The following is a 17,270-nucleotide window of genomic DNA, read 5'->3' on the forward strand; positions in this document are numbered from 1 at the left end:
CTTCGGAATTAAATAAAAATAGCAATTTTGAGGTGCCTCCCGTCGGACGGATTCCTTTTGTTTGTTTTAAGTTTATTTTATACAATATTAGGTATTTTATTTATCGATTGAGGCACTACGAAGTCTGCCGGGTCAGCTAGTACTAATATGTAAATCTACAGTGGTTTTTACGGATGTTCCGTTATAACTACTGAACCATGCATCCGATTGACTTGAAACTTGGTATCCATGTAGAGAATACATGTACTTAATGGATAGGCTAATATTTATCTGAGCGTTGGACTCCCTAATATAATAATGACAATAAATAATAATCTTAATTTTAAATGCCCAGCGAAGCGGGCGAGTACGGCTGGTATTTGATATGGCTAACTAAAGAGAATTGTTTGATTTTGGTTTAAAGATAGATAAAAAATACCTGGTTTAAGTAGCTGGAGTTCATAAAAATCACAAATATCACTTTGCTGCTATGTATTTACAAGCAAGCTCGAAATGTGAATTGAATCAATTTAATGTTAATTTTATGGCCTTCGATGACAGAGGAAGTTACGACCCGCCGGACGGTGATTGGTTACCGTTATTCATGTGTACCGACAATGCCAGAGACGCAACCGTACCGCTGTCTAACAATTTTTTTTTTTTTTAAGAATTTCCAGCAGCGTTTGCAGTAAGACATAAAATAACATTGACATGTATAGAGCAATTGATAACTGCAACTCTAATTAGAGGCAATCACAGCATGCATTACATTAATATATGAACAGAGATTTAACAAAAATAATAATAATAGTAAAAAAAAACAAAAGAAAACAAAACAAGAATGTATATGTTTATGTTATTTATGTGTGTAATTGTGTATGTATATAGTTTGATATTATGTATTAGTGTTTATTTTTGTTATTTGTATTACTAATTAGATTGTACTCATCTACCCACTAATGTAAAGCTTTCCTTCTTTGAGAACGGTTAGCTGGTAGATAACTCAATTGTTGAGTTAAGCTCGCCATTTTTTTATATCTTATCCCAATTACTGTATTTTATTAACAGTGTGTACAAATAAAGAATAAAGAAGAATGAAAATTCAATATAATATATACATAATATAATATTATATAATACAAATGAAAATTCAATAAGCAACAAACAAAGTTATAACTATAAAATTGCCAATTACGGGTTAATATTATTTCAAAACGTCATTGAATTAAATAATTATCGCATGAAATCACAAAGCCAGCATGCACATTCCGATGGGCTGTCATTACGCCAAAACTCAAACGAATCGATTTCACAAGTTATTCCTGAAATTTCCGATTGTTCATAATTTCCGGTTCATTATTTCGCATACAGAAATAGCTGACCCGCATAATTGTTTACTGTCTCGTATGATAAATTGAGCAGCCAATAACTTGGATAATAACAAGCTACGTTGTGTGTAGCTTTATTAATACAAACATATTATAATCTATATATTAATACGTGAAGCAAAAACTTTGTATCCCTTTTTACGAAAATTGCGCGGACGGAGGCGTATGAAATTTTCCATACTTATAGACAATATAGAGAAGAAGTGCACAATGCTATTATTTTTTTAAATAATGCAAAAAAAATTCATTAAATCAATAAAGAAAACATTACACACATTACATACCATATATTTGACGCACACACGCATGCATAGGTACTATTTAAGTCAAACTTTTGTTCTTGGCGTCTGTTGTCAAATTGAGAATAGATTAAATATTGTTTGTCTTTGTTAATATTTTTTATAGTGTAGTCTTGGCGAAGTTTGTGATTATAGAAGTATAAAATACAACCATAATAGTGTACTAACTTACAATTCCAATTCATTATAGTCGAATTTCGACTACTGCGGGACCTCTAGTACTTTATAAAAATGTCAGTTTGAGATTTAGCTAATAAAAAACGTATTGATTTGTCGTTGACCTAAGTGATTTAGCTTAAAAACATTATTTACAGAATAATATGTCGTTCAAAATAGGCGTTCGGTAGAACATTTAACATTTTGGGAATCGTGAATGAGAACAATGGCGTGATTCAAATTTGACCCAAAAACGTAAAAAAATCTTTAAAAAATACAATCGAATGAAAACTTGTCAAAATTTATTAAATGTATTTAAACTTATTTTTTTCATTAATGACAAATCACTAGCGAAATTTTCAGAAGCCGTTGTAACAAAAATATATACATATATCCGAATCACCGTCGTTTTAATCGGATGACATTAAAAAAAAAACAATAAAATTAATTAATTAACCGAAGGCTAATTTGTATAGTAACCATAAAAAATAGAAGTGAACAAATTAGTGTCAAACTTGATTTATGAATTATACTAAAAATTGATTTTTGGTCACCTAATCCTCTACATAAGTTTAACAAACATAACGGGTGCCTCAGAATCACCATTGATTCGTTTAACATAAAAATCCACCAATATACAGAATATTTAACGCCAGTTTTAAATACAGTAATCGAAATCTAAAATACGCTAATTTGACTGCAGTGATCGCGGTTAGAACCATAAATAACACACTTAATATTTGAGGTTAGAACTACCACAGAAGTGTTCTTCCGCTCAAACCAATATTATTAGTTATAATATTGTCTATTTAAGCCTATTCACTCGTGTAAGCTCATTAACAGTGATCGACCGCAATCATAAATTATATTTCGTTGAAATGTGTCCGAATTTAATTCGTGATTTCCGTGTGCTTTACTGGTCTTTTGGGAATTTTTGAGCTTTTAACTCCGAGCTGTGACGTAGCATGTTCTTTATATGGAATTAAAACAATTATAACAAGATTTCAACCATTTTGATACAATACTGAATTTATGGTGACTTTCGCAATAAGATGTGAAAGTGGCGTATTGGAAATTTCTGGATAGTCTTTCACCTACGTCATAAATTGTTTGTAATGCGCTAAAACTTATTTGTATAATATTTATGTATTTTAAATTACTTCTTGTTTAATCAAGTTAAAGATTACATTTTTAGTGTGATGATTTATTTTTGAAAAAAAAAAAAATGCCTTAAGAAAATGGGATCTCTTAATTTTTTTAAATTAGGAAAAAATAGCTAAATCAAAACCTTATGATCATCCACTTAGCTATTCAACCAATAGTTTTTATTTCAAACTGTAACAGTTTTTTTATTTCAATATCACAAAGTGTAATATTAACGTTTAAAAATTAACTTTAGCTGATTCAGTTTAACTGATACCAGACTGTCAAGTGGTTCGCGAACGAAGTAATTATCAATAACGAATGCTTATAGTACAAAAGAATTAATTGGGTGGAATTCAAGCGTCCGTGTGTGACAACGTGATTTATACGAAGCTGCTACAGTAGCGTAATTGTTTTTCAAATTTTAAATTAAATTGGGTTTCGCTACGTTTGTACGTAACGCGTCCGCTATGTGGGAATTACAGTGTTAAAACTTTCATTTTTTACATATTCGCCTTGGGTCAACTGAATTCATAACAGTGATTAAAATTTATTTATTATAAAAAAAAAGAACACAATATTGCTAACCTAAAAGTACATGTTATTATCCGCAACACGCTTCGTCAAAGATTAAAATAAAACAGTGGAATCCGATGTATGTGATCGGTAAATCGAAGTAAACTAATAAAAGTAAACAGGGGTAACTAAAGAAGGATAATGTAAGACGAATCAGCGATTTTTAGAAATAATTTCTGTCTGTCACAAGTAGGCCATGTTTTTTAATTTTTTTTTATTGCTTAGATGTGTGGACGAGCTCACAGCCCACCTGGTGCTAAGTGGTTACTGGAGCCCATAGACACCTACAACGTAAATGCGCCACACACCTTGAGATATAGTTCTAAGGTCTCAGTATAGTCACAACGGCTGCCCCACCCTTCAAACCGAAACGCATTACTGCTTCACGGCAGAAATAGGCGGGGCGGTGGTACCTACCCGTGCGGACTCACAAGAGGTTCTACCACCAGTAATGAATGTTTTTACAAATAGACAGGGATTAATTTGGAACAACATATAGGCTTTGTTGTTAATCAGTTTTGGAATTGAATTATATATTCTTCAATATTAGAGGTCACATTGCATCATAGGCTTTATTGTTATTCAAACAGTTTTGAATTGAATTACATATTCTTCCATGTTAGAAGTCACATTGTATTAAATATTATTATTATGTTTTGTTTCTTGTATATAGTTTGGAAAGAACTTAATCTACCTTTCATCTAACTGCGGATCTCCGTCCATTCAATTTAAAGTATACGTAGAAAAAGCTGCGGGTGAAAAGCTAGGACGTAACAAACAAAAAATCTTAATGTTTTTTTTTTTTATTACCTTTGTAGACAGATGAGCATACGGCTCACCTGATGGTGAGTGGTTACCGTCGCCCATGGACTTCAGCAATGCCAGGGGCAGAGCCAAGCCGCTGCCTACCGCATATTATTTCATGTTTCTATTGCTTCTTATGTTTTCCATGCAATCGTTTGAAGTTATACATAGCGATCGAGAAACATCACGGAGGGGATTCTGGAGCCGAATGATAGATGTTAAGTGTTCAGTGGAAACGCATTGGATGAATGACAGGTTACTAGTAGGGATTAATTCTGCGACGTTGGAGAGTGTGACGAAGCTAAAAAGGAAGACAAGATAATCTCAAACAATTCCTGAGAAAATATAATATGACATAGAAGATTCCGTTGCGGTAGGCAGCGGCTTGGCTCTGCCCCTGGCATTGCTGAAGTCCATGGGCGACGGTAACCACTCACCATCAGGTGGGCCGTATGCTCGTCTGTCTACAAGGGCAATAAAAAAAATCCTAGATAAAAAATGTCTTAAATACTTGAAGTTATCATGAGATAGGTATTAAAAGCATAGCGTGAATTAAAAATTAATCCAATGAATACACATCAAAAGTTTTAATGTGTTCAATAAATCGCAAGTAAATTTATAATCGAATTAATTACTGTTCACATCCAACATCGATTGATTAATGCAATTACAAATTAAAACGGAATGAATTTTATTGCGAACTGGTTGCCTTTATGTCATCGGTTTGACAAACAAATGGCTGCGAGTTTGACACGGCCATAATAGGCCGCGAGCCGCCAATGTTGATGGTCACGGCACTTCAGCGATATGTTTGAACAATGGCTTTACGATAACTTTACATTTGAAAATTGAATCGCCACGATTCATCGATGATAGGTGGAACAGTGAACATTAGAATAAGATACACTCTCGTAATTAAATTTGAAGCAGAATAAAAGTAGCATTAAGTGTTTTTTAAAAATTGTTCGGTCCTGTGACAATGTGATACATTGTCTGCCTAGCTTGCATTGGGTGAGAGTATTATATCATCTGACGTGGGTTGTTAAGCATAAGGGTATTTTAATCGGTTCAACTCTAACATGCTTGGCTTACCACCCCCAGCTCGTAGGTCGCAGTCCGGCTATTTCACACTAAGCAAAATCGAGAACAAAACTATACATGAAACAAAAGAAAACTATTGGCTTAAATAAATATAAAATAATAAAAAAAAAAAAAACTGCTTTTTTAGTATCAAGTATATTTCGTATTATCACAGTGGATCGAAACAACGTTGTTTTTATATTAACGATAGCATAAGTGAATATAAAACTTGTTATTTACATCACTAACTACATCACTAGTGCGCTTCAGAAACATGAATGGTAACGAATTTTATTTTACATTGTTTTGTTGGCTTTTTATGCAACTATTTTGACTAGGATAATTATTTGCATGTTGGTAAGCCGTAAGTAACCATTTTCATATAAAAAAGAAATATTGATTTTGGATTGGAAAATGAATTTTCCCGAACACGTGTCGTTCGTGCGTAACGACAATACCTATGACGCAGCTCGTTTCTGAATACACACCTACAAACCACGTTAATGCCAATGCGAATAACTTAAATGCTCATGGATGGGCAGGAACACAGGTTTCTCAACATGGACTGTGTTCACAATGGGCACAGGAACAGGATGAACAATAGGCAGTGTCTTCACGACCGGAACTTCTCTGATGATAGGCAGCTCCTTGATTACAGGCACTTCTTTTATGATAGGCACTTTCTGAACGTGGGTGTGGTGATGGTGCAGAGTATGCACTTCGTAAGGTACGTGGATCCTGAAACTGTAACGAAGATATTCGGAATTAATACTCGTAATTTAAAAACAAATTGACATTAAATTATTTTTAAAAGAGATCTGAAATGGAATTTAATCTACTTTACACAATTTTTTACTGGTGGTAGGACCTCTTGTGAGTCCGCGTGGATAGGTACCACCACCCCACCTATTTCTGCCGTGAAGCAGTTATGCATTTCGGCTTGAAGGGCGGGGCAGCCATTGTAACTATACTTGAGACCTTAGAACTTATATCTCAAGGCGGGTGGCGCATTTACGTTGTAGATGTCTATGGGCTCCAGTAACCACTTAACACCAGGTAGGCTGTGAGCTCGTCTACCCATCTAAGCAATAAAAAAAATGTGATTTTCTAAGAACCTTCATAAAGTACGTATCATGAATTTTATTTCACGTATTCTCAGAATCTTGGCAACAAACTCACATAAGGCTTCGTCCTGCACGTAAATTCTTAAAACAAACGCATCCAACACAGTATCTCGCGCAAATTCAGGATAATTTACGCACATTCAACAATTTACTGTGTGGGTAATATTATACAAGTAATACTAGTCCTTTACGAACTTAGCACGGAACCAGTGAACGTGGCGTGATTGTTAGTAAATATTTATTATTTATAGCTGACCCGGCACTTCGTAGTGCCTCAATCGATAAATAAAAGACCTAAACTTCTGTCTAGAACAAACTTAAAACAAACAAAAGGAACCCGTCCGACGGGGGACACATCAAAGGAAAAACAAAATTGTTATTTTTATTTAATTCCGAGCATTTTTATATTTATTTACCTTTAAACCTTCCCTGGACTTCCACATATAATTCAAGACCAAAATTAGTCAAATCGGTCCAGCCGTTCTCGAGTTTTAGCGAGACTAACGAACAGCAATTCATTTTTATATATATAGATTTAAGATTTATTTGCGTCTTATGAAATACCAAAAACACATACGTGACATGAACAAGCACATGCAGACCTCGAATACCAAATATTTAGTACAATAGTCAGGGTCATTAAATACTAGACCGAAGAGACTATCGGGTCGTTGACCTACTGAAGATGTTCTTGTAAGTTGTGCAGTTCGTGGTGTGAATAACAGTTGCTAACGATAGTTGCTTTCAAATCTATTTATATCAAAAATCGATGTGTGCTTTATCTATAGACTCGGAAACGGTCGGACCGATTTCGATAAGTTACCGTCAAATGCTAGTCAAACTCAAACTTATCATCAGATACTGGCCAAACTGATATAAGGTAACTTACTGTGTGACTTTTCCGTGACCAAACGGCTCTGGCTCTGGCAAAGGGTTAGCCAGGCTCATGGCGACCGTGGCAGCCAGGACGAACTGGAAAAAAAAATAAGACGATTTTTTTTCTGAGTTGGGTAGACACGAGCTCACTCAAGGAGTTACAGGGACCCATAGACATTTACAGCGAAAATTCCGCCACTTATCTTGAGACATGAGTTCTAAGTTTAAATTTTTACAATACAACGGTTCCAGAGCCTTCCAATCCGAATGATGTTACGTAATGGTTCACGGCAGAAATAGACAAGGTGGTGGTGCCTACCCGTGCGGACTCAAAAGACGTCTTACCACCAGTGACAAACATTATTACATTAGAAGAACATTACTTCATTTCATATTAATATAACCATTGCACAAACAAAACGTTAATGCATTTGCAAAAACGTGTATATTCTACGTATTTATATTATGTTTTATATTAAAAAACACTTTTATGTAATTTTTGTAATTATTTATACGTTGCTGCTTGATATTTTAATCTTATTTTAAACTAATTGTTCGTAAAAAATAAAGTAATGAACGAATTAAACTCGCTTTTGCACAAACCATTTTATATTTGTGTTACGTCTTTGTATATTTCAACGCACAAAAAAAAGAAACATGACAAAATGTTGTTGGTATTCGTTTGATATGAATATGCCAATTCAAGTCACTATTTCAGGACCTTGCCCCCTGATTTAGCTGATGTAATCGAATGTTGGATCTTAATATTGGTAGTGATAATGACATTGCAGCAGAAAGAATAAAAAGATATATAAATAATTAAAAAATATATTCAAAGTCTTAAATTCGTTAATTTGATTCGAATAAAATCCTGTTTAGTATGAAATCGATTAAATGCACACACATTTCACGGCGGTTACTTATTTAATCAGTGCATAGCTGCAATAACGAAACGTGCCACAGAATCTAATCAGTTTTCACCTTGCATACTATTATTTACTTAGAAATTGAAATCGGCCAGTCAAAACGTCTATTTACCATTAACAAGTGTCCGTGTTTCGCACATTGTTATACTGGATTCTCGATATGTATCTGACATAATCCGGCCGCAAGAAGTTGAAATGGCCTCTTAGACTATCAGCGAATAGGTAGAAAAAAAAACATAATGAATATTTGGAGCATAGAATTTAAAGATAATCTACGGAAATTATTAAAAAATAAATAAGATGTAAAAGCCTTTTTTCCAATTAACAAACGCATTCAGTACGTCCTTATTTCAATACAATATTATTAAAAAAGACAAAAAAATCGTAAAATATTCGATAACTTTAATTTAAAAAAAAAAACAGTTTTCTACTAACTGAACATAAACAACTATCATAACTTTCTTTTTAAAAGGTAAGGTAGCCGACTTAACCTTATAGGTGTATTATGGCTCCAATAAAGAATAAAAAAAGGTAAGTCAACGATTTGCTGTTAATTTCAAAACACTGAGTACAATTCGAACACATCAATATTTTATACCTAGTTTTCTGTTTAGTTTTAAAAAAAAACCTTCGGCCATGATTTTAATACAATTCAAATTTCGAATGAGTACAGAAAAGATTTTATTTACAAACGTAAATTATACTACTCACAATGATTTTGTGGCACATGTCGACTGGTGTTGTGCTGTTAGTGTTGATCACTGTGCAGGATACCCGAGCACGCCAGTTAATATTGAAGTAGGTTGTGCAAGACGCACCCGCCACGGTTCCTGCTTGCGAACGTCGAGTGTAGTGCGTAACTTCAACGTACATCGCATTTTTCCAACGATTAGATCATATCCTTATATGTATGCGTCGAAAGGAAAACTTGCAGCTCGTAGAATTTTCTCGTTTTCTATTTAGTGAAAATTTTACGTCGCCTTAAGATTTTCACTGAATTTATATTAACTAGAGGTCCCGCAGTAGTCGAAATTCGACTATAATTAATTGGAATTGTAAGTTTGTACACTATTATGATAGTATTTTATACTTCTATAATTACAAATTTTGTCACAATAAAAAATATTAACAAAGACAAACAATATTTAATCTATTCTTAATTTGACAACAGACGCCAAGAACAAAAGTTTGACAATAAATAGTATGCATGCGTGTGTGCGTCAAATACATGGTATGTAGTGTGTGTAATGTTTTCTTTATTGATTTAATGTATCTTCTCTGCATTATTTTAAAAAAAACATTAGCATTGTGCACTTCTTCTCTATATTCTCAATAAGTGTGGAAAATTTCATACTCCTCCGTCCGCGCAATTTTCGTAAAAACGGATACAAAGTTTTTGCTTCACGTATCAATATATAGATATATATTTAGATTTGTAAATACTTGAGCATATATTGAGATAGTCGTAAATGTACATATCGCTCATTTGTAGCGACTGCGACACAAATGTAAATTTGTCAATTTTACACTACGCCAGTTTTCGTAATACTAATGAAGATTCTAAATATTTCTGACAGGTAATTAATGACTGTCTCTATTATTTTACTTTTGTAGTTTGAAGTCTAGACTTGAAAGGAGACTAATTTAAAAATAAATAAATAATCAAACCATATCTAAGTGGAAAAAAAATCATTGTGGTATAATTAACTCAATTTCACATTTTTTAGCAATTATGCCACCGTGGCTGAGCCACGGTGGCATAATGAGCCATGATATGTCGATGCTTCGACTTCATCTTGATGTCCCGTGATAATGACAGTGACATTGTGACAGTAACATTGTGATAATTATGTCAATGAGATTCGATCACTGAAGTATGAAACCTAAATTCGATAAACTAATCTCACCGTCTTAAAAAATGTATTTTAGTTTGTAGCGTACAATACATATTTAGTGAAGCAGCAATGCGTTTCGGTTTGAAGGCTGGAGCAGCTGTTGTACTGTTAAAATTGAGACTTACAATTCATTTCTCAGGTTCGATGAAGGCATTTACGTTGTTGCTGTCTATGGGCACTGGTACCGAATTAAAACTAGATGGGCCTTGAGATAGCCCATCAAATCATGCAAAAAATTAAATACAAGGCATAATTTCACTCGTAAGTAATAAATAAACAAAATGTAATGTGTTAAATCTAATTAGGATCTCAGTTCACGTGCGCACACTACAAGTGTCGACTGCATTAATAAATAAATCGACTTCGTTCAATTGTCTAATTTCGAGAAACTACTTTGTTTTATTAAAGTATATGTGTTTAAGTAAGAATGTTATTAAGCCCTATGTCTTGAGGTGAATGACAGAAAATTGTGACGTTTATGAAATCGGTAAGTACTTAGCATTTGGTAGCTTAAATTGTTTGCCGATCTAAAGCAAAAAAAAGTTTATGTGTAATGCAAAACAAATTTTGGGAAATCTCTTTACAAGGATCATTTTTATTGCTTGGATGGGTGGACGAGCTCACAGCCCACCTGGTGTTAAGTGGTTACTGGAGCCCATAGACATCTGCAACGTAAATGTGCCGCCCACCTTGAGATATATGTTCTAAAGTCCCAAGTATAGTTACAACGGTTGTCCCACCCTTCATACCGAAATGCATTACTGCTTCACGGCGGAAATAGGCAGGGTGGTGGTACCTACCCGCGCGGACTCACAAGAGGTCCTACCACTAGTAAATAAGTAAAATAAAAAAATACCGAACATGGTTTCATGTAAAAACGTACATAACTACGACACTCGCAAAATCAAATTATGGCAGTCCGTTTTGAAAGATGATCGGAGAGTTAGTTATTGAAATAGAATTAGGAAACATCTAGGAAGCTGTGAGTTTGTTCACCAAGTTGTGTGCAATAAAAAAACTACCCTACGAAATCGTGAATCACTTCTGAGGTATTTAGCTTAAGTAAAAACTAGCTAGCAAACTAAAATTTAAGAACTAACAGAACCGACAGACCTCTCTTCCAAATATTATTCAACTAAATTGTTATTGTTTTGTAGGGAAATTTTCTTAGTTTTTGTTTCTATAAAGTTTTATTAGAATGATTACGAACATTTTAAAGATAAAGGGAACTCGTCCACAAGTTGTCAAGTGGTGACTGCAGAGATAGTGATTGATTTATATATACAATAGATGGATCGCACTTTCTTTTTTTTCAACCAAACAACATAAAGTTCTGCAACAGAGCGCAATAGAAGCGTTATAAAGTGTATCAAAGTAGAAAAACGTTGTGAAATCAGAATGCACCGTGTGCGGGGTGGCAGAATAGCGAATCAGTGCAATCAAGTGTATTTCCCATGCGGCCTGCACGTTGTGACGTGTGAGAATATTCCCGCCATGTTGGTTACGTTCTGATTTTATTCTGCTATTTGATACTTTTTTTCCTATATATTATGTTTGACAAACAATCCTATAGAGACCCTGGGTCTGTGTCATTGTCAACATTACAATATTTACCATAATACGAATTCCAACAATCACTATCTTACACTGCACAGTTGTCTTAGTCATCATAAATTAATACAAATCAAAAAAATTGATAAATTAGTTAATTATTATTTTTGATTTTAGAAATAAAGTAAACACGACACATAAAAATTGTTATGGCGTGACAACGGTTAGCCACTATCAAAACATTCGGTACATAGACTATACTATACAATATAAAAAATAAAAAAAAATATTATTATTTTTAAGGTTTTTATTTTTAGGTTCATTGTTAGAGTTGATTGCAAATAAATTTAAATACAAAATATTTATGTGATTTTTTTTATCCTAAAGTATTTTTGGCTGTTGCAGCTACTTCCTTTGGAAATATTGATGTTCGATGAACTCTTACCGAATCTCTTGTCGAGATAAGTCACCAAGTTCCGGATATAACATCCAAAATTGACTAGAAAAAGGCTAGACATTTACGAAAGAAAATGTTTTGACTTAAAATTTCATCTGTAAGCATCATTTCACTGAAGGGTATATTGTGACCTGGCATTTTCAATTTTGGTCATAAAGCAGTCATAAGTTTTAATTTAATTTACGGGTTGAATAGTCGTCACTAATTAATTTGATATCGAATTCATTCATGCACGTAGCATGTTTTCTTTTCCTTAGATTTTCTTAGACTAGATGCTTCTGTTTTTATGTCCATTGGACTAATTCGTTGTTTGGTTTGGATAATACTATTTTTTTATAGATAAGATCACCTAAGAATTTGCCAGGTTATCGGGGGTGACCCCCACGATTAAATAAAATTATGGTATTATATAACCTGGCGTTGATTATTTTCATTGATCAATTTCTTTTTAATCAGTCAAAAAGTTCTTAACTCTACACGGCTATTAATCAGAATTAAGACTTTCCTCCTAACTTATTTAGAGAGAAGTAATTTTAGGCTAATACGGGAATAGCGTAGTGCAGAAATAAATATCTTTTGATAAGATTTTATAATATATTTTTTTAGACACAATTAGCTGTTGGCATTGGTTGTGCACAGGTACACTGAACTATGTTTTGCTTACAAAACAATTATTTGCGTCTAAAGGTTGAGATAGCCGGTATTCGAAACATTTGAGACTGCAACCCATTGAGGGCGACCATATGTTCTCGAATGAATTAAGTCTAGACGAACCCTAAAGTACTGGTGGTAGGACCTCTTGTGAAATGTGAAGCTCAGAGCTAACCTCGAAGCTAATCACTGGATTCCCTCGGCCTCTCTATGAGTTTGTATCATGATTAAAATATAGTTTTCGAGTAATAAAAAAAAGATTGGAATATGATGATATCAAAGACGCTAAGGCGTTAAATGTGGAGGTATAACTATACTCGTCGTCGAAGTTTTGAAGTCGTCGTGGCCAAAGTGTAAGGCGTCCGGTGCATTGATATCTAGCGATGCACCGGTATTCGAATCCCGCAGGCGGGTACCAATTTTTCTAATGAAATACGTACTTAACAAATGTTCACGATTGACTTCCACGGTGAATAGCATCGTGAAATAAAAATCAAACCGGCAACATTATAATTTGCGTAATTACTGGTAGTGGGATCTCTTGTGAGTCCGCACCGCCCTGCCTATTTCTGCTGTGAAGCAGTTATGCGTTTCGGTTTGAAGGGTGGGGCAGCCCTTGTAACTATACTTGAGACCTTAGTACTTATATCTCAAAGTGGGTGGCGCATTTACGTTGTAGATGTCTATGGGCTCCAGTAATCACTTAACACCAGGTGGGATGTGAGCTCGTCCACCCAAATAAGAAAAAAAAAATTCAGAGCGGTTAAGAAAAGTACCACAATATTAAGTCAAAGTCATATTGGGTACTGTAAGAATCTAGTAATTTAGACTGTAGATTTTTATATACTACACGTTTGAGTATTTCCGAAACGAGCAAGACAACGCTACTAAGCTGCACTATATAGGTATATATATACGTAACGAAAAAATAAAGCTAAAATCTTTCTTTAACTAATTACAGGAAATATCAAAGTTATTATAAAACCCGCAGAAGGTCGGTAAGTCGAAGCTTTGAGTCCTCTGAGAGGCTTACGGCTGTAATCCCGGAGCAGGTCACTCACGTGACATCACCTGTGCCCGGGATTTGGTTTTTATTCGATATCGTAGTCCCACACAACACAGATAGAGTAACTTTGACATTTTATATTACCTAAGTGTTTTACAATATTTTTTTAAAATATAAAGCCAATTTTTTTTTGTGGAGACTCTTTTATGATTAATTTCATTTAAATCACTGCTTAACCTTGCACGTATTGTTTCAACTAAATAAGGCCGATGTTTCAAATCAGTTTTGTTAGTTAATCATTACTAATTTTCTATTGTGAAAAATTGAATTATTTTTTTTAAGATTTATAGTATAGGCTATCTTTATCTAGTTTTCCATTAACTTATAATATTAATTTATTCAGTAAAATTTGGCTTCGATTATGCGTTAATAAAAATATTATTTAATATTTACTTAAAATACGTAGAAAATAACAATCTACCCTTTATTAGTGAAGCCTCGTCATTATTTGTTGCACATTCATCTCTCTGCAGTTTGACAGCTTACTGCACTCGTCTGCGTCATATTGCTATGACAGACACAGTGAATTTTTAAAAATTCCGATGTGAGTGAATAAAAAAAAGAGATAAATTTACTAGTGTTTTTATCACGATTTTATTTAATCTAATTGAACAACAAGCTATTCAGATAATGTATTTCGCTATAACAATTTTTTTAAAAGGCACCTTGGAAGCTATGTCAAAATATAAATTCTTTAATTAATTACACAGCGTAAAGTTTTTGCAAAAGTTATTAGATCCTCGCGGGTACGGTGCTGTGCTTCTTTGCATCAGGTGTTGGTTTTAAGGCATCACAGTAGCAAAATTTGAATAATCGGGTTAAAACTAATTTTAACGTTCTTGTGAAGCTTGGACACGAATATACGAAGAAGAGAGCAAATCTCGAGTAACAGATCGGAAGATCTCCGAAAAAGAATGAGGAACTGCTGTAGTTTTTTATGGGAAAAAACGGTTAACTAAGAATTTTTTTTTCACTTTAAATCTTTAGGCCTGTTTTTTTTTAAATTCTTTGGAAGTCGTCTTAGCCTAAAGGATAATACGTCCGGTGCATTCGTGTTGAGCGATGCACCGGTGTTCAAATCTCAGGTGGGTACCAATTTTTCTAATGAAATAGGTACTCAACAAATGTTCACGATTGAATTCCACGGTGAAGGAATAACATCGTGTAAAAAAAATCAAACCCGCAAAATTGTAATATGCGTGTTTACTGGTGGTAGGATCTCTTGTGAGTCCGCGCGGGTAGGTACCACCACCGTCCCTATTTCTGTCGTGAAGCAGTAATGCGTTTCGGTTTGAAGGATAGGGCAGTCGTTGTAACTATACTTGAGACCTTAGAACTTACATCTCAAGGTGGGTGGCGCATTTACGTTGTGGACGTCCATGGGCTCCAGTAACCACTTAACACCAGGTGGGCTGTGAGCTCGTCTACCCATCTAAGCATTAAAAAAAATCATTATCCCCATACATTACGTTTCGCACTTGTCGTGAGAATGAAAAAGGTGATGTCTGTCCTCTTAAACTTTGCCTAGCTTAATATTGTTTTGGGTTTTAATGTACACATTTATTTTTATTTATAATTAATTAATACAGTAATTGCTCAGCTCGATATATTTTTGAGTGGCACTAGAGCTACTTTAGGGAAACCAAAGGTTTCTGTTCACGACTAAAGTTCAAAGTAGGTAAACATACTCATGCACCTAATTAAAATTACCATAAGTTTTTTTTAAATATTGTTTTAAAAATTATATTATTTTAAAACATAATTTAGAAAATTACATTATTTTAAAATATTTTTTTAAAAATTACATTATTGTAAAATATTATTTTAAAAATTAAATTATCTTAAAATATTATTTTAAAAATTGGTTAGAGAATGAAAATGGAAGACACACCAAGCGAATTCATGAAGGTCACATTGATTTAATCCGAATGTGACTAACGACAGTACCTAGTTATAGTTACAAATATGACATATGAACCATATCCAAAAACTGCGTTATAGTATGTAACAAGATATGTTCTTCTGACAATCCTGCTTTTAATATTTTCAGTTCGCGTAATTATTAAGACTGATTTAAATTAAAATTTCGTGAACCTGTAAGCTCTGGCTCTAAGCTTTATACGAGTATACTATGACTTTGATTTATTAGTCTCGAGATTATCGTTAGATTTATTTTTGTAAGTTTCATAGCATGTGCTTTTAAAACCAAAGAAAATAAATTGTATGTTCGTTAAAAAGCTTTTATTAATCACTTCGATAAACATAAATAGCAGGATTTTATTTCCAAGAACTGTAAAATTTCATGAAAATACTGTATAGGGCTTTGAACTAGAATTCATTACAAATCTATGAACTATATAAATCCAAAAATACGATAATACCACTGTTCAAACCGACCCACATTTACCTAACAATTTCCTTGTGCTTATGTCAATCAAACTGATAAACGCTCGACTTTCAGAATACCAATGTTTTTAGAATATATTTCTTTGTTTCAGTTTTTTTTTTATGTAAGCGGAAAATTGCCTCAGTATTCCTCTTTGCTCTGCGATATACGTAATTTGGCATAACCCAATCATTTCAATACATACGAGAACGAAGTTTGAATTATTTATTGTACATTTTGTTTCATATATGATTTCAATTACTTTAGTAAAGACGCAAGCTAAATAAGCGAAATAATATCAATGACAATTACAATTATAAACGCATTCGTAGTTTTCTCAAAAATATCTTTGAGCCATATTTGTTTGAATGGATTGGCACGTCGTTATCTGATTGATTTCAAACTTGGTAGATACAGCTTTTGTTGTTTAGGATGGTTTGTTTTTTTGCAAATGATCACAGACTCACTCGACATGGCGTGCTAATAGTGCATATTGATACTACCTGTTCTCTAGCGATAGCCAATCGTTTAGTATTAAGGGAAATAATTGTTTATGTATGGCAACCGTGAATTCAAGTTTGCTTGACTTGCTTGCTTGCCTGACGGCTAAAATACATAGATAACTACTCTTTTTTTCTAGGGACTTATTCGTGTGAACTGGCCACACGGCTAAATTCCAAAAAAACAATGAGTAGCAGATTAGTAAAGAAATCAATAACTTTAATAGGTACAGGTATACATTCCCGAGCGCTATGACATGTCCTTCTTCAAACGAGGCTTGTGGAGAATATTAAACGGTAGGCAGCGGCTTGGTTCTGCCCCTGGCATCGCTGAAGTCCATGGGCGACAACCACTCACCATCAGGTGGGCCGTATGCTCGTCTGCCTACAAGGGCAATAAAAAAAAAACATTG

General features: G+C 33.9%; 2 protein-coding genes across 7 annotated transcripts in view; one reads left to right on the plus strand and one right to left on the minus strand.

Annotated features, from left to right (window-relative positions):
* The window catches only part of LOC101735585 (semaphorin-1A), a 502,867-nt gene that overhangs the window by 103,700 nt on the left and 381,897 nt on the right, over positions 1–17,270 (plus strand). The window lies entirely within an intron of this gene.
* LOC101735305 (uncharacterized) lies at positions 5,826–9,296 on the minus strand. Its single transcript, XM_004922341.4, has 3 exons — positions 9,063–9,296; positions 7,439–7,521; positions 5,826–6,169 (listed from the first exon to the last, which is right to left on the minus strand). The coding sequence occupies exons 1-3, from the start codon at positions 9,222–9,224 to the stop codon at positions 5,926–5,928; spliced, it is 489 nt and encodes a 162-aa protein (XP_004922398.2). The 5' UTR covers positions 9,225–9,296; the 3' UTR covers positions 5,826–5,925.

The sequence above is a fragment of the Bombyx mori genome, chromosome 19 (assembly GCF_030269925.1).
Source record: "Bombyx mori chromosome 19, ASM3026992v2".
Classification (NCBI taxonomy): Eukaryota; Metazoa; Arthropoda; class Insecta; order Lepidoptera; family Bombycidae; genus Bombyx; species Bombyx mori.

Coding starts and splice junctions, on each gene's coding strand:
- LOC101735305 (XM_004922341.4), bottom strand. CDS start 9,224: ATGTACGTTGAAGTTACGCACTACACTCGACGTTCGCAAGCAGGAACC. Junction 7,522..9,062: donor ACATGTGCCACAAAATCATT/GTGAGTAGTATA, acceptor TTTTTTTTCCAG/TTCGTCCTGGCTGCCACGGT. Junction 6,170..7,438: donor GGTCACGGAAAAGTCACACA/GTAAGTTACCTT, acceptor TCTTCGTTACAG/TTTCAGGATCCACGTACCTT.